Source organism: Mauremys mutica, chromosome 3 (genome assembly GCF_020497125.1).
Source record: "Mauremys mutica isolate MM-2020 ecotype Southern chromosome 3, ASM2049712v1, whole genome shotgun sequence".
NCBI lineage: Eukaryota > Metazoa > Chordata > Testudines > Geoemydidae > Mauremys > Mauremys mutica.
Window position 1 is genome coordinate 38,235,282 of NC_059074.1, and position 22,792 is coordinate 38,258,073.

Genomic DNA, 22,792 nt, shown 5'->3' on the forward strand with positions numbered 1-22,792 from the left:
CGTTGTCTGTCATCTAGTTTTGTCTCCAGAGTAGACTAAAAATGTTTTTCTTGGGTGGAGGAGGAGATGAGGAAAGGGAAGTCTTCTTTTAAAAAAAAAAAAGTAGCAGAAGAAAGTTGATTTAAAAAATTTGTATTTGTACGTTGTAAAATTAGTTTCTCTTTAAGGAATTCCAGAAGAATGTATATGGAATGAAAACATTTCAAAATCTGAACTCATGCATGAACTCCTCTGTATTTTTAACAGATTTTTGCATAATAACAGAATAGCTCATTTAGTTCCTGGGACATTTAGTCATTTGGAATCTATGAAGAGACTGTAAGTAAATTAAATTTACATACTGAAATAATTGAAATAGTCTAAGTATACTTATGTCTCATCTTATAGTGTCCACCTCCTTTGGCAGTTTGTTCCACTGCCTAATTGTTCTTACCATTAAAGAATCTAGTCTAAACTTTTCCTTCCATGGTCTTTATCCTTCAGTCTTTTGTGACTGTGACTAAACCCCTTCCTTGCTTTATTATCTTGAATTTATTTATAGACTGTGGCCTTGTCTGCAATGAGTCTTTTATATTGTAGACTAAATAAGCTCAGCTTGTGCAGTCTTTCCTCCTAATTCTGTTTTAAATTCCTTTGATCTTCTTGTATAACATTTGTTGCCCATTGTATTTTCTCTAGGTTGCTTTTTCTAGATCCTTCGTAAACTGTAGAGACAGGCTTTGGCTACACTTACACTTCAAAGCGCTGCCGCGGCAGCGCTTTGAAGCGCTAAGTGTAGTCAAAGCGCCAGCGCTGTCCGTACTCCACCTCCCTGTGGGGAATAACGGACAGCGCTGGGAGCGGGGCTCCCAGCGCTGGGGCTTTGACTACACTGGCGCTTTGCAGCGCCGCAATTTGCAGCGCTGGAGAGGGTGTGTTTTCACACCCTGCTGCAGCGCTGCAAATTTGTAAGTGTAGCCAAGCCCATGTAAAATTATCTAAAGTGCTTTAGTACTTTCGGAACCTAAGGGCATGGCTACACTCGAAACTCCAAAGCGCTGCCGTGGGAGCACTCCCGCGGCAGCGCTTTGAAGTGCGAGTGTGGTTGCGGCGCCAGACCTGAGGGCACTGGGCTGGGGCACTGTTTACACTGGCGCTTTACAGCGCTGTAACTTGCTGCACTCAGAGGGGTGTAAAGCGCCAGTGTAGCCATAGTCTAAGTGACATTTTTCTAAAGTGACGCAGGCACTTTGGTCCAAGTTCACAAAGGGACATAGTCATTGCAACACTTAACTTTCAGGTGCTAGCTACCCAGTGGAATCCTCAAACCCTGAGTTAGTTGCCCAGGCTGCTTATACAATGAATGAGGAGAGATAGAAGCCTAAGAATGGGCTCCACAAAAACCAGCACGCTCGGCGGGAAGTCACCTAAGTTAGCCAATAGCAGATGCCATGGAGATCATTGTGTCCTAAGCCCTGGACCTCTCCGAGCATTAGGCACCTAAGATTGGGCTGGAGGGAGGCTCCTATCTCCCCTTGGAAGCCACAGTTGGGAACCCTCTCCTAGAATCAGGTGGCTCAGACGTTCCCCTCAAGAATGGAGGTGGCACATGCCTAACTCTATTCAAAAAGGCCCAGAGAAGAAGGCAGCGGCCTCCCTTATGACCGTTAGTCCAGTGGTTAAGGCACTCACCCGGAATATGGGAGACGCACAGTTCAATTCCTCCCTCTGCCTGACAAGGGGAAGGTATTTGAACATGGGTGTCCCACCTCTCAGATGATTGCCATTAGCTATTGGACTATGGGATATTCTGACATGGGTCTCTCTCAGCCTCACCTGTTGAAGCTGTTCCATTGTATATAAATAAATAATTATGCATTGGGCCAGAGAACGAGTGAGAGTGACTCCATAGTCCAATAGTTAGGCACTCACCTGAGAGGTGAGAAACTCATGTTCTACTCTCTTCTCATTAGGTAGATAGGGGAGTTGAATCAGGATTTCCCCCATCCTGGGGGAGTTTCCTAAAAACTGGTCTAAAGGTTGAAAAGGGAGTTCTCCTCCTCCTCTCAGCGATTTTGTGTAGAGTTAGGTATCCTCAGAGAACAGCTACCAAATTGGGGTCTGCAGGTAGGATAGGTGGGGGAACCATTATTGAATGATGAGGATAAAAAGTATTGAATAGCCTGTGACAGAGAGCACCATCTATCCTGTACAGTGAGTGAGTAGTGGTCGGGGTGGGGAGGGGCGGGGAGGGGCGGGGGAAGAAATAGTATGTGACGATGTCATTAAAAACTATATCATAATGCATGTGCACAAGGGGACCTAGATGGCTTTCTTTTAATGTAGGTTTTTGTATGTAAGAATAAATAGACAGGGAGTATTGCCAAGTCATATAAAATCTACTGAATTGTTCCGGCTGATTAGGAAGATTTAATGTATGATCCTCATTTTACATAGGCGTCTGGATTCAAATGCTCTGCAGTGTGACTGTGAAATCCTATGGCTGGCAGACTTGTTGAAGACATATGCAGAATCTGGTAATGCTCAAGCAGCAGCTACTTGTGAGTATCCAAGGAGGATCCAGGGGCGATCAGTGGCCACAATAACACCAGAAGAACTTAACTGTGGTGAGTTTTCCACTTAATGTTCAGGGAAAAAAAAAATTCCAAAACCACCTATGTTTTTCATGGGATTTTTTCCCCATTGTTTTGGCCAGTGATGCTAATAGCTACTTTCTGGCCATCTCTAAATCTCTCTTCTCTGTATCCATTCCCCTCTGTCTATCTGCTGCTTTTTGATACAGCTGATCACTCACTTGACTCAGTCTCTACTCTCGGCTTCTTTGACCACATTGTTCTGCTTTTCCTCTTATATCTCCACTTGCTCACTTTTTAATATTGTCTCTTCTTCTCTCCTTCTGTCTCCCACCTGTTTTCACATGGTTTGAGGATCCCTCTCGGGCTTAGGTGTGAGACAGGCATCCAGAATGAGGTGTTGTGCCCATTCCCAGAGGGAGAAACTTAGGCACCTAGGGAACTTTTTCTGACTAAATTTAGGCACTGAGTAAGTTTAGGCACCTACAGGGTTAGATGTCAGCCAAGCAAGGGTTTTGTGGGTCACAGTGGCACCTAAATCTGAGGTTTAGGTTCCCTTTGTGGGTAATGGATTACAGTAAACATACAGGATGATAACCTTAGGTAGTCAAGATGCCAAAAATCCAACAATAAATATGTCTATATAAGGGACGTGCAGACATGAAATAATTGAACACTTACTGAAGATAAAATCAGAAAGTATACTGGAGAGAATACTTTGTACTTTTGTATTATAAGCAATGGAATACAAAAAGCTGACTTCTGAGTTTGCCTTCTTTGCATTCAAAACCCCTATTGACTCCAAAAGGAGACCTGAGCATAAAAAGAATGCAAGCTGAAGTCTTTAGTGGTCAATTTTGAAGTTTAATATTATTTTGTATACTGCACTGCTCCTCAGACAATGGAAAGAGGGAAGGAAATGGTATCCTTAAGGAATTGTTCCTGATTCCTCTGAAGTCACTGTTAAATCTCTCATAGATGTCAGTGGGAGTAACATTAGGTCACTGGATTTCTATCACTCAGCCGGGTTTGAGAAGCTTAGTTAACAATCCGCGAACCCCTCTCATTAAATTGTGAACCCCTGAACCAGTGAACCCCTGCCTAAAAATGAATATTTCCAGGGATTTAAGTTTAAATTTCCTCACTTTGATGGATGTGCTTGCTTTGCTTTGCATAGCTCTTGGAAGTCCAGAACCACTGGAAAAAAAAACCTTTTGAAGTGAAGGTTTTTGTTTTTTTGTTTTTTTTCTCCTGCTGACGATAGCTCATCTCAATTGATTAGACTCTTCCTGTTGGTATGCATACTTCCACCTTTTCATGTTCTCTGTATGTATAAATATCTCTGTCTGTGTGTTCCATTCTATGCATCCAAAGAAGTGAGCTGCAGCTCACGAAAGCTCATGCTAAAATAAATTTGTTAGTCTTTAAGGTGCCACAAGTACTCCTGTTCTTTTTGCGGATACAGACTAACACGGCTGCTACTCTGAAACCTGTCTTTTTCCTCAGTGTTCAATATCTGTGTTGAGAAAGTGGTATCATCAAAAGGGTTGTGAATCCAGTCATTATTGCCTGATATAGCTGGAAATTATTCCCTGAAAGTTGTGGAAAGTCCTTTTAAGTGTGCAGTTATATTGGTTTTAGTGCACTGATCCAACTGAAGTTTATGTTCTGCCAGGAAGTCATGAAGATTACTGAAACACTCAGTTTGATTGTTTTCCAAACAACTTTCCCAGAACTGCAACTTCTTTATCGTGGATTCAACTCACTCTTGCACATTGAAAACTGTTATATTGAGGCCTTGAAGAGATAAATTTAGGTCATTAATTCTTAAGAAAATATCTGCAAAATAAGCTAGGCTCTGGAGCCAGACATTATTTTCCATGCAGCTGCCTAGGTGGAAAAGGTGGCTGTTGAAAAAAACTAGGATTTCTGTTCTAAGCTCAAACAAGTGCACAAGGATTTTGCCCCGTGAGAGCCATCTAACTTCGGTATGGGTCAACAGACAATTGTGTATACTACCCATTTCTTCACAAAGTAAGTGAAATATTCTGCAATTTGTTGGCCGTGATTTTATGAAATTCTCCATTTTCACTGCATTATCCAGCACTTCCTTCAGTCCCTCAGACATGTGTTTTGTTGTCTATGGATACTGCAATGACTCCAAGAGACTTTTGATGCAACCTTTTTTGTTCGAGCTACAAATCCAGTATACTTCCCCGTCATTGATGTGGCCCCATCAGTGCAAATGCCTAGGCATTGAGACCAATCTATTTCCTTTTCTTGAAAATTTGCATTAGTCAGATTGAAGATATCTTCTCCAGTTGTACATTTTTCCAGTGGTCAGCAAAACAACAAGCCTTCTTCAACCATACCTTCATTCACATAATGTACAAACAGTAGCAAAATAGCTAGATTAGCTACATCAGTTGATTCATCCAACTGTATAGCATAATATGGACTATTTTTCACTCTATGTACAATTGTAGTCTCTGCATTATTTGACTTGTCATTAATTCTTCGTGACACCGTACTATTGGACAAAGGTACCATGTCAATCCTTTTTGCAGCCTTTTCTCCCGGCATGCAATGAATTACGTCTTTTATAAATGGACCAATGATGCGCTCTGCCATGGTATGGGCTTCTGATGCTTTTGCTACGCAGTAGCTCACGCGGTATGACGCTTCAAGTGCATTTTCATTATCAGTACTTGCTTTGGATATAAAACTGGTAAAGTCACTTTTCCTCTCAGCTAATTTTCACTTGAAAAGATCAACAGGCGTATCAAGTTGTGCAGGATGCCTAGTTTCTAGATGGCACTGAAATAGAGAAGGTTTGAGGTTGCTGTTTGCTAGAACATTACCACAAGTTACACACAGTGGTTTCAGACGTTCTTGATCACCAATGCATGTAAAGGCATATTTTATATAATCATTGTCATATTTTATTTTATTTTATTTTATTTTAAGTGACTTTCTAGGACCATCATGATCATTAGACTTAGATTTTCCACAATGTGGACTTGAGGAAACACTAGCTGATTCTTCTGTCTTTACACTTTCCTTTTTCAGCCATCTATACATTGAACTTGTGCACAAAAGTTCTAATAAAAATAACAAAGAGAGAATGCTAACAACCAACAAACTAGAAAATGAGTCAATTGTGTCTTGCAAAATGGCACTCCAGAGAGAATGACTTAGTATCGAATTACTGAGGCACCTTAATGCTGCTACACTGGCTACAACGTGGTTCCTGCTGGTCTGGCATACAAACACTTTTTCTTCCGACACCAGGGCTGTCACTAGGGGGTGCCCACGAGGGACAAATTAGCCTGGGCCACCTCCCACATACAGCCTGGTCCCTGCTCACTCTGCCCTTCATGTCGCCCAACTTCCCCCGTCTGCCAAGGACAGGAGTCCGAGCTGCCACCTGCGCCCCTGGGGTCCCAGCTGCCCCCTGCCCACCCTGGGGCTCAGGCTGCTGGCTCCGTGACGAGGTCTGGGCTGCTGGCCCCAACTGCCCAGCCCCACGTTCCATGGGGCTTGGGCTGCCGACCTCATGCTGACAGCAGGGGCTCTGGCTGCTGACCCCCCCCCCCCCCGCTGATAGGGGCAGGGCTTGGGCTACTACCTCCAACTGCCCAGCTCCGCTCTCCATGGGGCTCGGGCTGCCAGCCCCGCACTGACTGCTGGAGTTCGGGCTCCCACTGACCGCGGCACAGCTGCGCCTTCTGCAGAGCTCGGGCTGCCAGCCCCAACTGCCGCGGGCTCTGGCTGCTGACCCCCCTGCTGATGGGGGCAGCTGTGTGCTCCACAGAGCTTGTGCTGCTAGCCCCAACTGTAGGTTACGTTTGTTAATACTGCTGGGGCTTGGGCTGCCAGACCCAACTTCCGCGGGCTCGGGCTGCCGGCGCCCCCACTGACCAGGGCCTGGCTGCCTGCTCAGCGCTCTATGGGGCTTGGGCTGTCTGCCCTGCAACTGGGTCTCACCTGCTGCCTCCCATGCCCGGGTTCTCTGGCCGCCATTAGGGAAATTTTTCTGGCGAATCCCCTGTAACTTTGTGCCAACCCCCAGGGGTTTGCGAACCCCAATTTGGGAACCACTCGTCTATACATACACTGAAGAATTTTGTTACTGAAAAGTTACTGTTGCTTATGTTGCAATACTTTGCCATGCTGTAGCCCCAAAATATTCCAGTAGCCAGTATAAATAATTTTAAATGTCACTGTGCTGGTTGGAAGCTCTTTCTTGTAATGCAAATCAGATTTCTGTAAAACTAAATATATACAAGTTCTTTGCTTCAGAATCTGATATAAATTTACAAAAGCCATGTTTTAGTTTTTAAAATTGACTCTAGTAAATTTTGAGAGAGGTCAGAAAACCAGTGATAATTTTGTGTAGAGAAAAATATGTTTAATCTTGATTGATAAAGTACTTTTACTTGAAATATTTGTGAAAAATGTTCATCTATATACAGTGTGTGGGGGGGAATAAATATTTAATGATTTACTTTAATCGTTTTAAAACAAGCAAGTTTTCCTTGATACCTTTTATTGTTGATACAGAGAGGCCAAGAATTACGTCAGAACCTCAGGATGTGGACGTTACCTCAGGGAATACAGTGTACTTCACTTGCAGAGCTGAAGGCAATCCCAAACCAGAAATTATCTGGCTTCGAAACAAGTAAGTTAAGGAAAAAAAGGAGAGAAAGAAAGGAATTGTTTGTTATGTTTGCTTTAGTTGGTGTATGAAATTCACCATGCATGTACACAAACATGAAATACTTGAGAACATCATATTAGTATTATAAAAAATTAATATATTGGCAATTATAATTAGATTTAGTTTCTTTGCAGTTCAGAGTATAACAATCATATAATAAAGAGCCTTATATAATAAAGAACCCGATCTATGATACCATGGGCAATTTTTCAACTGCATTTGCATCCACAAAATTTCAGAGACCTGCAAAACCCTAGATTAACTAAAGTAATAGGCTTTTGTATATAAAGATCAGGTAATTCTATAAATGCATGTAATATGTAGTTTGCAGGTGCAGCAGATATTGGTGAATTTTGTTCAAGGGCACTCATTGTTTCATTACCTACTATGTGATATCTGTCTGCAGTCCCTATGCTGTAGCTAGAAGATCAGTTTCCATCCTGAATTAATATCACTTTAGCAAATCAAAGAGAAAACTTGAGAGCTACTTTTAAACATGAGATGGTAAAATATTTTATAGGCTTTTTTTAAAAAACTTCACTTTAAAATCTCAACACTGAAATTATCACCTTTTTATAATCATCAAAAGCATGTATTCAGAATCCACATATGAAAGAGTTTTAAGAAGAAATAAGAGAGATTCGGGTGTGGGTTTATTGACACTGGCTTGAGACATTTAGAGATGTTTGGCAATGAGAACAATTGATATCCTGAATAAAAAACTGGAAATGGATGTGTGTAACTCACTCTTGTTGTTTTTCCCTCCAAACTGTATAAAACATTTATACTTCTAAGATTAGTCTAGCTTTTCAGTTCTGAAGTCGGAATGTTTACATTTTTTAAAATGTCACACTGTTTGGTATTCATCTCTGCTGCTTTTTGTTAATTTAAGACTAAAAGTTCTATTATTACACTTACCTGGACCTATTACGCTAAAGACTTATTCTTGTAGGTTACGTTTGTTAATACAATTAGACTTTTGTTCTTTGATATGTTTTTTCTGTGGTTTTGATTTAAAAGATTTAGTTCAGCAGATTTCTGTCTTTACAGTAATGAGCTCAGTATGCAAACAGATTCCCGTCTAAACTTGCTAGATGATGGCACTCTGATGATTCAGAATACTCAAGAGACAGACCAGGGTATTTACCAGTGCATGGCGAAAAATGTGGCAGGAGAAGTGAAAACTCAAGAAGTTACTCTTAGATACTTTGGGTCACCAGGTAAACAGATTTTAGATACAGAATTGTTTGTTTTTTATTAATCAGAAGTCCACTTTCACAGTGAAGTACATTTGCTTTTATACATTAACTGCAGGTTTATACTTCCTTTGCATATTTGCAACTTCATTTGCATCACCATCTAGTTATTGCAATCCTGGAAATTATCAACCCATTATAGTAGTAGTTGTATTATACCATTTAATCAGAGTAATAATGTAGATTATCTTTAGTAGTATATGAGGGAAGGAAGAAGAGAATTAAATGGTTCTGTTGTTATAGTGTACTGATCTTTAGAAACCTGAGTTCAGATGCTCCAAACAAAAATAACGATGTCACCCACCCAATTTAATGGGTGGAAGACTTGATAGGACCTACAAGGTGCCAGACAGCTTTAGAATGAAAAGGGGAGTCTATCAGACGTGCCAAACCCGTGGAAAAAACACAGAAAAATTGGCTTAATTGGTTTGTGAGTTGCTTGTTGGCTAGTTTTTGGCTTGTGGCTTGTTGCTTGTCTGGCTTGTAGCTTGTTGTTTCTGTTTTTTGACGGGCTCCTGGCAAGCAGGGGTTGGGGGGGGAGAGAGTCAGTGGGATGGAGCAGGCCCCCCCACAGTCCCAGACTGCACGCCGGGGGGATCTAGTCACATAGAGTGTTGGGGTTCTTAGGGATTGTTTTGGCCTTGTTTTGAAATGGCATTAGCTTGATGTTTGGCTTATTATGAAAGTCGGGGTGCTTATTTACCGTGTGAAAGTTGGCAACTGTGGCGTCTATGCAGGCATAGGACTCTTCTTCTCCTGGGCACTCTGCCACCTATTGTCCAGGCAGAGGGAGATGGGAGCTAATTGTCTCCTTGCTTCCCTCAATCATTCATTTAAAACTTTGCCCAGGGTTTCTTAAGTCTCTTGCTCCATTTCAGCCACCCATTTTAGGGGTGTGTATGGTCCTGAGTTATGGTAGGTGATAGGAGACCTGTAAACCCTGCACTGGATCTACTTCAAGGGGTGGTACAGGGAGATGGGACACATAGCAGCCTTCCTCCATATTAAGTTTAATAAAGTTATGACCTAACATTTTAAATTCATCCCTGTGCCTGTCATTATTCACTCGCATGTCCTGCTTAATGAGCTAGTTTGTCACATTACAAAGTCAAACAGTTTCTGGTTTTTGTTCAAGAAGGAGCCAGGATGGAGAATAGCAAAAGTGGTACAGGTCAATCATGAGATGCATTGGAGATGCATTGCAGAGGACTAAACAATACTTTTGGTACAACCCCTTCTAGCACTATGTCAGAGTCTTGCCTGTGTTTCATATATATGACCACTAACTTCACCCATAGAATTGTTTTCTGGAGATGTATTACATATGTTTAAAGGGACACCAGCAAGTTAAAAAATTACATTCCTGAAAATATTGTACCTACTTTAGTCACAAGTTACACTTATGATTGCTATAATTGAAAGAAGTTATTTAAATTTTTTTAAATCTTTTTTTCTCTCATTTTGTGCATTCTCCCATTTTGTGCATTAAACACTTTGTCTGTTTTTTCCCCCCTCTGTATCAGTTTCTTTCTTAGTGAAAATAACCTTTTAAACAGCAACAGATTATCTAATGTGTGCTTTGTGCTCTGATATTTTTTTCATAAATTCCTTAAACACAATTTTATAAGGGTTTTTCTTCTAGCCTGTTGATGTTTATAAAGATCTGGAAATGGATGAAAGCCACATTTAAGCATGGTTCTCTTCTGACAGCCAGGCCAAGTTTTGTGATCCACCCACAAAATACAGAAGTATTAGTTGGAGAAAGTGTTACTTTGGAATGCAGTGCAACCGGCCATCCCCAACCGCGGATCACATGGACAAAAGGCGACAGAACTCCTTTACCAAATGATCCTCGCATCACAATAACTCCTTCAGGAGGCCTATATATACAAAATGTGAACCAGGAAGATAGTGGCGAGTATACCTGTTTTGCAACCAACAGTATAGATAATATCCATGCAACTGCTTACATCATAGTGCAAGGTAAGTAATATTAAACAAGGAAAGACATTATATTTTTCAAAACGACAAATTAATTCAAAGGAAGCATATTTCTATTTTGTTTTCTAAAAAGCTGGAAATGAATTAAACCATAAGTGCATTATTTTAATTGTGTACCTTGTTCCCTCTCTAAATATTTTGCCATTGACTTCAGCGAGAGCAGAATCTCAGGCCCTTAATCTAGAAATAAAACTTTGGAAGAATTATACACAAATGTTTATATCCTCATTCATGTTTTGAAATGTCTGCTGTTCAAGATTTTGTCTGCTGGTCTGTTTATATAATCACATTTATACACGCTGTCAGTGCCCAGTTTGTGTGGGACTCAAATGTTTTCTGCAGCACCTGGCATGTCTAAAGATGTACGCATATACTACTGGACGTGGAGTTCTGAGTATTGTTCTGTGTCACCCATCTTTCCTAATCATTTTTCTTTTGACTGATTTGCTGCATGGAAGCTAGCAATCCCTCCAGCCCCCTGATCATTTGTACAGCTCTTCTGTGAACTGGCAATTATAGTAGTACAAATTATTGTAATCAGAGTAACTTTATTTTCAGTATAATTTGCCAATAGCCTAGAATATAAAATATTTTCCGGAACACTATATGCAATACATTTCTTTTATACATAGGCTATTACTTGCTAGTTTTTAAAGCTGGTAGTGATACTAGCAGTTATATTTTTTCATAGGTTTCTAATATCTTTTAAAAAATTAAATTTGTTCTTTCTTCATCAGTTTTGATATTTTCCCACTTTTTTTCTTTTAGATTGTAAACTCCTTAGAGCAAGAACTGTGTCAACCAATACATAATTATTTTTCAAATTATAGAAAACAAATTCCCCATATGTGTTTAGTTCCACTTTTCCATCAGCTAACAGGTGGATGTATTTTGAGAACTGAACAAATGCCTGCTCTCATTGGTAATGCTACAGTGTTACTGCAGAATCTGGCCTGTACTTCGTTCATTGGTTTTCTTTTGTATAAAAGCACTGTGTGTGTGTTACAAGAAAAGAGCAGCTCAGGCTGGTTGTGATCACGTTGTGTTTTCTTCATAATTTAGTTGAGGATTTTTTTAAAGAAAGAAAGCAAGCAAGATATTTTGAATCCAGAGAACATATTCTACTTGATTATACCAGTCTTAAGGTACATCATATTTTGGATCTATTATTATGATTATGATTTATTATTTATTTGTATTATAGTAATGCCTAGAGATCCCAATGGAGATCAGGGCCCCATTGTGCTAGGCTCTGTTCATATATGTAAGAGACAATTCATGCTCCAAAGAGCTTACAATCTAAAAGAGCTAGCAGGATCCCTGTCCCCACAGAACTGTGCAAGTCACATAGAAAATAAGTAATATCAACCAATGGAGCATCTTTCAATTGTTGTTTAACGTGTTCTTTTCTCCCTCCTGTAGCTGTTCCTCAGTTTACTGTCACTCCTCAAGACAGAGTAGTGATTGAGGGCCACACTGTTGATTTCCCTTGTGAAGCGCAAGGCTATCCACAGCCTGTTATTGCCTGGACTAAAGGAGGTAAGAAGTTGATTAGACGTTTTACTTTTAAACCTTGAAAATATTACATCCCTTTTAGAATCACTTATGAAATAGCAGAAAATGTGCATGTGTTTGCTATACAATTGCCTTAAAAACCTCTTTGTCTCTGATGGAGGATATCAAGTTGTTCAGTTAAGGTAAAACACTTAGTAGTTATAAATCTAAGTAGATTAAACATATAATGTGATAATCTTTAACTGCAATCTGTAAAATGTTTGTGCAAGAAATATTCTTTCCATTCATGTGGAGTAGATGAAAGACTTTGGCACTGATCCTGAGCTATAATCCACTAGCACTGGCACCTGTTCCACCCCTTAAAGACATTGACAAAATAAATGACCAAATGGAGGTTCAAACTGGAGGTAATATGACTTGGCCTGGGCACAGGGGTCCACTCTAGTGGACTGTATTTCAGGAATGGTAGTGTAAAGATGCTAGGCCAAATTCAGGGGTGATAGAAATGATAGTGTACATAAGATGAGTAAGTAGATCTACTACAGGGGTCGGCAACCTTTCAGAAGTGGTGTGCCGAGTCTTCATTTATTCACTCTAATTTAAGGTTTCACATGCCAGTAATACATTTTAACATTTTTAGAAGGTCTCTTTATATGTCTATATTATATAACTAAACTATTGTTGTATGTAAAGTAAACAAGGTTTTTAAAATGTTTGAGAAGCTTCATTTAAAATTAAATTAAAATGCAGATCCCCCCGGACCAGTGGCCAGGACCTGGGCAGTGTGAGTGCCACCGAAAATCAGCTCACGTGCCGCCTTTGGCATGTGTGCCATAGGTTGCCTACCCCAACCTACAACATGTGCCAGCATAGTGGTAGGGTGAGGTTATAGCAGGAAAAGCAACTCACAGGAGGTTGCAAGTGGTGGCAGATAAAGCAGAGTTCTAGTAAGAACTTGATCATTGAGGCTCTGACAGTGTCTATGGATTTTCCCTCTCCTCCACTTCTTGAGGTGGCTCCAAACAAATGTTATGTACAATGGCCACCAATGAAGAAAAATAGAGTATGGTGGAAAGGTAGCAGGGGTGGGTGGACAAGACTGGCACTCAGCATTATTTTTGTGCATTTTGTTTAATTCCTTTTACATTGATATATCCGGTTCTGCAGGGCTGTTCACTTTTTTCTGATAGTTAGGTGGGTGAGATGGAAAAAAGAGATGACATGAAAGTAACAATGTTCTCCATTTGCATACTTCCTATAGTGATTTGTTGACTTGATGCTTCTTGGGTGTGAATATCATGCTTTTCTCTGTTTTCTGCTGTAAAAAGTAGATGTGATAGAGGTTCTCCCATCAGCTTAGGTACTCCACCTCTCAGAGAGGTGGTAGTTAGGTTGATGGACGAATTCTTCAATTGACCTTACACTGTCTATACCAGGGATTGGGTCAACTTTACTTCATTGTCCAGGGTTGTGGATTTTTTACACCCCTGAGCAATGTAGTTATACCGACCTAATTTCGTAGTGTAGACCATGCCACAGTGTGTGTTCTGGAGAGTAGGTAGTAGTTTCAAAACATTTTTTCTAAATAATTTGTTTTGTGAAACCTACTTTTTTATTTAAAAAATTGTGTAGGCTTTGTCAAATACTAAATGGCTCTGGGTTGTCTCTGAAATATAGATAGTATTTTATTTTACATGGCTGTAATTAGTAAATAACAAATGCTGTGTTTCAGGGAGCCAACTCTCTGTAGATAGAAGACATCTAGTACTATCATCTGGAACACTGAGGATTTCCAGGGTTGCTCTTCATGACCAAGGCCAATATGAATGTCAAGCCGTCAACATTGTAGGATCCCAAAGAACAGCTGTACAGTTAACAGTACAAACTAGAGGTATGTTCACTATATCCATATTTGCATCTGTTCAGAAAAAGTACATTTAGGGCCAGATTTTAACAGCTATTGAGGGAGTATCAAGGGGAGTTAGGCGATTAAACACCTTTATAAGTATGGGTCTTAGACTTATGTTAAAATACTCAATGGAATGCTTGACTTATTATTTTCCTCTTCTAAACCATGTTTGAAAGTTGGAGTTAATATTTATGAGTATCAGAATAGGAGACATGTTAGTCTGTGTCCACAAAAACAAGGAGGAGTCCGGTGGCACCTTAAAGACTAACATTTATTTGGGTATAAACTTTTGAGGGTAAAAAACCCACTTCTTCAGATGCATGGATTAAACATTACAGATGCAGGCATAAATATACTGATACATGAAGAGAAGGAAGTTACCTTACAAGTGGAGAACCAGTGTTGACAGGGCCAATTCAATCAAGGTGGATGTGGTCCACTCCCAATAATTGATGAGGAGGTGTCAATACCAAGAGAGGGAAAATTGCTTTTGTAGTGAGCTGGCCACTCCCAGTCCCTACTCAAGCCCAAATTAATGGTGTTAAATTTGCAAATGAATTGTAACTCTGCAGTTTCTCTTTGAAGTCTGTATCTGAATTTTTTTTGTCGAAGGGAGCCTACTTTTAAATCTCTTATAGAATGTCCAGGGAGATTGAAGTGTCCTCATACTGGCTTTTGTGTGTTACCATTCCTGATGTCTGATTTGTATCCATTCATTCTTTTACGTAGAGATTGTTCGGTTTCGCCAAATTACATGGCACAGGGGCATTGCTGGCACATGATGGCATATATCACATTAGTAGATGTGGAGGTGAATGAGCCCTTGGTGGTGTGACTCATGTGGTTGGGTCTCCTGATGGTGTTGCTAGAGTAGATATGGAGATAGAATAGGCAGCAGGGTTTGTTACAGGGATTGGTTCCTGGGTTAGTGTTTCTATGGTGTGGTGTGTAGTTGCTGGTGAGTATTTGCTTCAGGTTTGGGGGCTGTTTGTAAGCGAGGACTGGCCTGCCTCCCAAAGTCTGTGAGAGTGAGGGTTTGTTTTCCAGGATAGGTGGTAGATCCTTGATGATGTGCTGGAGAGGTTTTAGCTGAGGGCTGCATGTGATGGCCAGTGGTTTTCTGTTGTTTTTCTTGTTGGGCCTGTCCTGTAGGACAGCATTTTGGGTGACTTCTAGGTACCTGTCTTGCTCTGTCAATCTCTTTCCTCACTTCCCCAGGTGGGTATTACCGTTTTAAGAATGCTTGCTAAAGATCGTTTAGGTGTTTGTCTCTGTTTGAGGGATTGGAGCAAATTAGGTTGTATTTTAGGGCTTGGCTGTAGACAGCGGATCGTGTGATGTGTCCTGGATGAAAGCTGGAGGCATGTAGGTAAGTATAGTGGTCAGTAGGTTTCCAGTATAGGGTGGTGTTTATGTGACCATCACTTATTTACACAAGTGGATCTCTTGTGTGGACTGGTCCAGGCTGAGGTTGATGGTGGGGTGGAAATTGTTGAAATCCAGGTGGAATTCTTCAAGAGCCTCCTTCCCATGGGTTCATATGATGAAGATATCAGTGTAACACAGGTAGAGGAGGGGCTCTAGGGGATGAGAGCTAAGGAAGCATTGTCCTAAGTCAGCCATAAAAATGTTGGCATACTGTGGGGCCCTGTCAGCACTGGTTCTCCACTTGTAAGCTAACTCTCTTCTCTTCATGTGTCAATATATTTATGCCTGCATCTGTAATTTTCACTCCATGCATCTGAAGAAGTGGGTTTTTTTACCCACGAAAGCTTATGCCCAAATAAATCTGTTAGTTTTTAAGGTGCCACCGGACTCCTCATTGTTTTAGCTTAGAACCTTGTCCAGCAAATCCCTTAAATACATGCTTAACTATGGACATGTGAGTAGTCCCATAATTCAATGGGTAGCAGAGATAAAGAACTCAATTGTCTCTGTTTGTTCAACATCTAGCTCAATAGGACTGTGATCTTGACTGAAATCAACAGGAAAGCTCACATGCTTATAGTTATGCATGTGTTTATGTGCTTTGTTGGCTCAGAGCCTAACAGAATAGGATTTTTTTTTTGTCAGCTGGAAACTTTGCTACTCATTCTGGATTCCTAGTTCATAAATTCTGACGACGTGTATTTTTAGCTTCCGGTTTTCCTTACTGTTTGCTTAATAAATGAAAAGGTCAGAAGCTGACCAGTATTTATGTCAGAGTACTTTTGTTTGAAGAAAATGCTGCTGTCTTTGAGACATTTTTCTGATTTTTTTTTTTTTGTGGAGGGAGATTTACTCTTTGGATGACTGTTTTTTCAGATTTTGTGGGGTATTTTTGTGTTGTGAAAATTTTGCCTTTCTTCTGCGTGTGTTTCCCATAAGACTGCTGTACATGTGTAACTAATTAGGCTATGTGTTTTTTCATGGTGGCCAGAACCCCAAAATTTTCTGTTCCCAGAGCAAAGGAAAGATGGCCTTCCCATAGTATTTAGTGTCATTCCTGAAACAGAAAATCAAACAACATGAAAAATGTTGTCCATTTCCCATTTTTTTTCTTTTTTTTTCTTTTTTCATAAGCTGCCTCTAAGGATTAAGTGGGAACATTTTAGTTTGTGTTTTGTACTTGATCCTCTGTGTTGACATATCAGTGTTTCAAGTAATATTACTAGCTGAAAATGCTTTCGAATTACATGTTTAATCTAATTGAGTTCAGTCATTGCTCAGGGAAAATACCCATTGACTTCAGCTAAAAAAACCAATACTGATCTCAGTGAGGAATCTAGAGTGGACAAGGACAGAAGCTGCAGGACTAAAAATGTATGTTCATTGACTGAACTCATTAATTAAAGTTAAATCTAAATGTTGCTGAATTTATACAAAATATTACATTCAAGAACCTATGTTAAAAGAATATTATTTAGATTGCAAAGTCAATCACATAAGTTAGAAAGTGCCACAAAAAGTTGCCTGTGCAACAGAATGGATGGTGCTCACTTAATGAGAAGTTACTCAAAATTTTGTTTTCCCCTCATTGTTCAATATGTTGCCCCATGCCTTAATTGTGGTATGCTATTTAAACCCTGTTCTGCAGACAGAATTACTCCTTTTTACCTGAGCTGTTCTGTGGTGCTCATCATTATAGTATCTGAGGGTGTCATAAACAGATAGTTAAGGGTTAAGGTCTGTTTTACCTGTAAAGGGTTAACATGTAGTACCTGGTGACCACCTGACCAGAGGACCAATCAGAGATAAGATTTTTTCAAATCTCTGTGGAGGGAAGCCTTTGTCTGTGAGAGAACTGTTTTTGGATCTAACAGAGGACAGTCATGTCTCCAAGTTCTCCTGGAGTAGTTTCTACTAATTAATAGTGAGTATTAATTAGAAAGGCGAATTAGTCTTATGATTTGATTTCTACATTTGCAATTGTGTGTTTGCTAAAGGAAATGCTTTATTCCTGTTTGCTGATATTGCTTTTACTGAGAAAAGGGGGAGAGGGGATTCTCTGAGGACAGATTCAGTTACTGGTGTTTCAAAGCAGAACAGTTTTATGGCTGAATGCTTGAGGAGGCAGGGGAGAGCAAGCCAGCTCTCACCCTCAGACCCTTTGAATTGGTGTGGTATCTCTGTAAGACAAAGTCCAGCCGTGGAATCCATAGCAGCTAAGAAGTTAAAAGCTAGTGTCTGTGTTAATGCAAATTACTTGGCTGGCAGGGAGAAGAAAGACTTGCTAATAGCTGTTAGCACAGAGGGCCCACCCCATCAGCCAGTGAATTCTGTTAAGCAAGAGAAATCAAGGTTTAATCCTGCAGGACAAGGAGGAAAGAGAGAATCCCCTCTCCCCCTTTTCTCAGTAAAAGCAATATCAGCAAACAGGAATAAAGCATTTCCTTTAGCAAACACACAATTGCAAATGTAGAAATCAAATCATAAGACTAATTCGCCTTTCTAATTAATACTCACTATTAATTAGTAGAAACTACTCCAGGAGAACTTGGAGACATGACTGTCCTCTGTTAGATCCAAAAACAGTTCTCTCACAGACAAAGGCTTCCCTCCACAGAGATTTGAAAAAATCTTATCTCTGATTGGTCCTCTGGTCAGGTGGTCACCAGGTACTACATGTTAACCCTTTACAGGTAAAACAGACCTTAACCCTTAACTATCTGTTTATGACAGAGGGCTTCACAAATATTAATGAATTTATTTTTGTCAAATCTCTGTGAGATGAGGGAGTATTATTATCCCCATTTTGCACATGGGGAACAGGGGCACACAGAGATGTAGGTCAAACATATCCATTAGTTTTGGGTGCCTGTTTGAGACACCTGGCACCTGATTTTTTACTTAGCATTACATACCACTTTATATGTCAAAAGCACAGCTCCCATTTTCTCCATTTCTCAGCACTTTTGACATTTCAGTGTCTGGATGAGATGGCACAGACTCCTCTGCCCATTTCCCCCAGCCATGACCCTTTGTGTCCTGTCCCCTCCAACCTGTCCCAATCCTGTCTCTCTCCTGATTTCTCATCCCAGTCCCATTCTCCTCACTTAGCCAGTCCCAGTATCCACTCTTCAGGCTTCTCATCCCAGGGCCAGTCTTATAGCCCAGCAAGTCCTAGTCTCACCGCTTTGGACGACCTCGCTGTTCTCACTCCCAGTCTCTCCCCCTGTGGCCTACCTGTGTGTCCCAGCCAGTCGCAATCTCTCCCACCCTTGGCTCCTCATCTGATGTCTCTTCTCTGCTCCCCGCATCCATCTTCCCCGTCCCCACTAGCTTCCTGTCCCAACCTCCCTTCCTGTGCTCCTTGTCCAATCTCAGTGTCTCCCCCTCACTCCCACCAGCTGCTTGTCCCAGTCTCTTTGTCCAGCCAGTCCCATTTCTCCTTATGCACCTTGCTTCTCATCGGATCTGTCTACCCTTCCCTTCTTTCCCCCATCTCACTGGTCCTTGCTCAGACAATCCTTTTTCTTAGTCCCCACTGCAGCTCCTCATCTGTTGTCAGTCTTCCATCCATATACTTGGTTCCAGCCCCTTCCCTCTTGGCTTGGCTTCTAGTCTTCTTGTCCAGCTAGTCCCAGTCCCCCTCACCTCCCTGATACCTGGACCAAGTCTCTTTGCCTAGCTTGACCAAGTTTCCCCCATCAGTCCAATTTCCCTCTCATCCTTCTGCCAATCTTCAATCAGTCTCTCACCACCTGGCTGTTTATCCCAGTCTACTCCCCCATTGCCCACCCAGGTCCAGCTCTTGTCCCCTCTGTATTCAAATCACTCAGTTTTTTCCTCCATACTTCCTAGGCCTAGCAGGGGGCCTATTGAAAGCACAGGGGAGTGTCTCCCAATTCTCCGTTCCTGTGCCTGGACCCAGCATGGCCTGTAGCAGCCCATAGCTGCAATCACAGGGTAAGTCCTGCTCACATCTTGACTGGAACATGCCCAATGTGCATTGAATCTTTGGGGGGATTTAGCTGGTAAAATCTAAGTTGTTTTAACAGAGCATTTGTGAACTGCAAAATTTTAAATAAGTCTTCCAATTTTAAAAAATTTGGTCAGATTGGCCAGGAAAAGCACATCCCTCACAGAAAGGCCATACATACCCCTGTCAGATTTCAAGTGCCTGCTCCAAAGCATGGCAGTAGAACTATTAAAAAAAGATCTCCAGGGACAATAAGCATTTTAACATAGGCAAAACAACATATTTTTACATAGCTTCATGCTTGGAAGTGGCTGCACTATTCTACCTAAAATTTTTTAAACAAAAATTCAGCCTGAGGAAAATGGAAAATTTCAGCCCAGTGGTTAAAGTTTGGCAAAGTAACAAGCAACTGAAAAGAGGTTCTTATAATGGGAAGGGTTGGGGAAATAGGTGGTGTATGAGCCCCACCTACAATCCTTATTCTGAACTTTTTGTGTGCAAATAATAGGATGAGTAGTTTATTTGAAAAAGTTTTCCTGTTTTTAGTGCCATAATAAAGACTCAACTGTTGTATATGCAGCTCTTATTGCATTCGTTCAGCTAAGTTGTTGTATGTGATTTTGAGCTATGCCGTTGTAATTTTCTTTATTGTATAAACTTAAAATACTTTCACATTTTTTATTGTGTCCATGTAACATTGTTTTAGTTACTCCTGTGTTTGCTAACGTTCCGAGTGATATGACAGTAGAAGTTGGCACAAACGTTCAGATTCCATGCAGTTCTCAAGGAGAGCCTGAGCCAGTAATAACATGGAATAAGGTAATAAATCTTTGTTAGATTGCTTTAGAATGCAGTGACTTTTTCAGATTTCACCACAGTTAAATCAGGCTTTATTAGGCGTGCTGTGGCTGATTGTTGCTTGTTCTGTGTCTAACCTCAAATGACATCAGCAGCTCAGGCATCTGTGCTGCCAAGGGTGTTCAGAGTGTAGGTCCTTAACCTGAGAATTTGTCTACGCTACAGTGGCACAGCTATTGCACAGTGGCTGTGCCACTGAAGTACTGTAGTGTAGATGCTTCTTAGAATGACAGAAGGGTTTTTCCATTGATGTAGGTAATCAGTCTCTCCAAGAGGCCATAACATAGCTGCATCTACAATGGTGGGTAGGGTGACCTAAGTACATTGCACAGGGTGTGAAATTTTTCACATCCCTGGGCGCTGTACCTAGGTTGATCTAAATTTTAGGAATAGATCAGGCCTGTGGAGCACCTCTAATACAGGAATTGTGCCTAAAATTCACATCCCATTTTGAAAAAGGATGTTCAAAGGTATTGCAAAGGCTTTTCTATTTCAGTTTTGTGCAGCTCTGAAAATTACAAGTCTATATCAAGAATAGGATAAGGACTGCTTGCAGACATTTTGCTAGCATTGTGGAGGCCCTAGACAGTACTGTAACTTCAACCAGGAGAGTGGTTGGTGGCTCATGGTGAAGTTGTTGAATTGTACCTTTCTGTCTGTGCTTCTTTGACAAATATCTTTTAAAAATATTTTCTGTAAATGAGAGCATCGTAATGAAGAAATCTCACACGGAGATGATATTAACTTAAACAAATGAAAACTAATGAAAGCAAGAAAAGTCAGGCAGGCCTCCCACTCAGTCTTCGATTTCCACTGTAGTCTTAACCATTGCAGGAATCTGACAACAGCGGATGATCATGTATAGCATGCTACGCTGTACTAGTGTCCAATTACATGAGTTAAGAATAAAGTGCCAATATGAATCTTGAATTTCCTTGATTCTCATACCACTATAATACTGCTTTAATTGTTGCATAACAAGTCTCCCCATATGCTCCAACTTTCAAAAGCATGTTTTTTGTAAATGACTGCAGATACATAACATGTGTATTAGATGAATATCACTTTCAATTGGGACTCACTGCACTTTGATGGCCTTATTCTCCACAGTTCTTTGGCCTCCTTCCTTTCTTGGGTTTGTGTGGTTCCGGTTTTTATTTTTTAGTTGCATCTGCTAATCTTGTTTTATTCCCATTCTTTCTATCAATGATTAATTGATTTCTTTTGGTAGTTGACTTTCCTGATGGTTAACAGGTTTGCCTTTTGCCACCTATGTTTCATATGATGATTGTGTATCTGGGTTGGTTGGCTTCTAATTTTTTAATTATTTTGTTTTGTATTTTTTTCTCTTGATCTCTTGCAATAAGCACTTCCATACATTTTTAAATAAAAATCAATTATTCAAAATTTGATTGACAATTTTAGCTTAATGTTCATTATATGTCCTGCAGGGAACAGTATCTGCTGTCCCATCTCATTTTGGCAAAAGCCAGGGAGCCCTCATCACCACTATGCCTTGCTCCCTACCCCTTTCTGGTGGTTGAGAAGCCCAGTAGCCTTTACTTTATTAAAAAAATAAAACCTCTGCTGAATCCTGCCATTGTTGCTGTATTCACACTCAACTGCAATCTGAGTCTTCCATGAGGACACTGGATTGAAAACCCTGGAGCTAATCTACAATGACCACTGAGATTTCTGAAATTTAGTGCCTACAATAAAGTATACAACATGCGCAGAAAATGGCACGCACCTCCTCTCCTTCCCCTCTGCCCACAGATTTTCTGTGTTTCCCTACAGAAAACGGCAGGGAAGCAAAGGGAAGCCACACTGGGAGGGGTTATTGGGGGCGACCATGGGCACATTTTGGGGGGAGGGGATTTCTCCCCTCCAAACAGAGGTGAAGCATAGGGGGCACATTTGGTTACATGCTACTGCCCCCACTCATTCTGCAAGCACAGAGCTGCCCAGGCGAAGGAGGCTGTGTCTCGGCTCCACTGACTCTGCAGCAGATAGTCCCTTGGCTTTTGGGAGGACGATGGGCAACCTTGTGGGACAGAGATAAAGGCAGCTGTTCTTGGTGACTATTCAGCATGACTAAACAGGAGTTTCAAATATGTGTAGGCATCTCTGGAGTCTGTTGTGGTTGAAAAATAACAGAACTCGCCTACACAGTGCAGATGAGAACATTACATAGTGGAAATAAACAAATGATAGTGCACTTGACATCAGTTTCTCTCCAATAATGGAAACTGACCTGCAGCAAGGCCCTAAGGTCAACCACTGCTTAGCTGAGAGGCAACAACAACGTACTGAGAAGGCACAGAACACAGGGAAATGTGTTCAGAGCTATGGCCCTGTGGAGAGGGTACTGAACTCCGCCTTCCTGCTGAATTATTGGCAATATTCCTCTCTTTCCCCGTGAAATGGTTGGGGTACTCAGATCAGGCTGGAGGGCTGAGTGCCAGCAGAGGGGCTACTGGGTACCTCTGTCATGAGTGGGGACTAGGATTTCCTCTTTTCCCAGTATTAGAGAGGAGGAAAGGAGTCTGAATGGAGTGT

General features: G+C 41.0%; 1 protein-coding gene across 1 annotated transcript in view; it reads left to right on the plus strand.

The window, feature by feature from the left end:
• PXDN (peroxidasin) overlaps positions 1-22,792 on the plus strand; it is a 139,255-nt gene that overhangs the window by 63,845 nt on the left and 52,618 nt on the right. The window contains exons 6-13 of the mRNA XM_045011683.1: positions 247-318; positions 2,437-2,606; positions 7,137-7,254; positions 8,344-8,513; positions 10,260-10,532; positions 11,973-12,089; positions 13,798-13,956; positions 20,082-20,194. Coding sequence (XP_044867618.1) covers positions 247-318; positions 2,437-2,606; positions 7,137-7,254; positions 8,344-8,513; positions 10,260-10,532; positions 11,973-12,089; positions 13,798-13,956; positions 20,082-20,194 — 1,192 coding nt within the window. The remainder of the gene's footprint in view (positions 1-246; positions 319-2,436; positions 2,607-7,136; positions 7,255-8,343; positions 8,514-10,259; positions 10,533-11,972; positions 12,090-13,797; positions 13,957-20,081; positions 20,195-22,792) is intronic.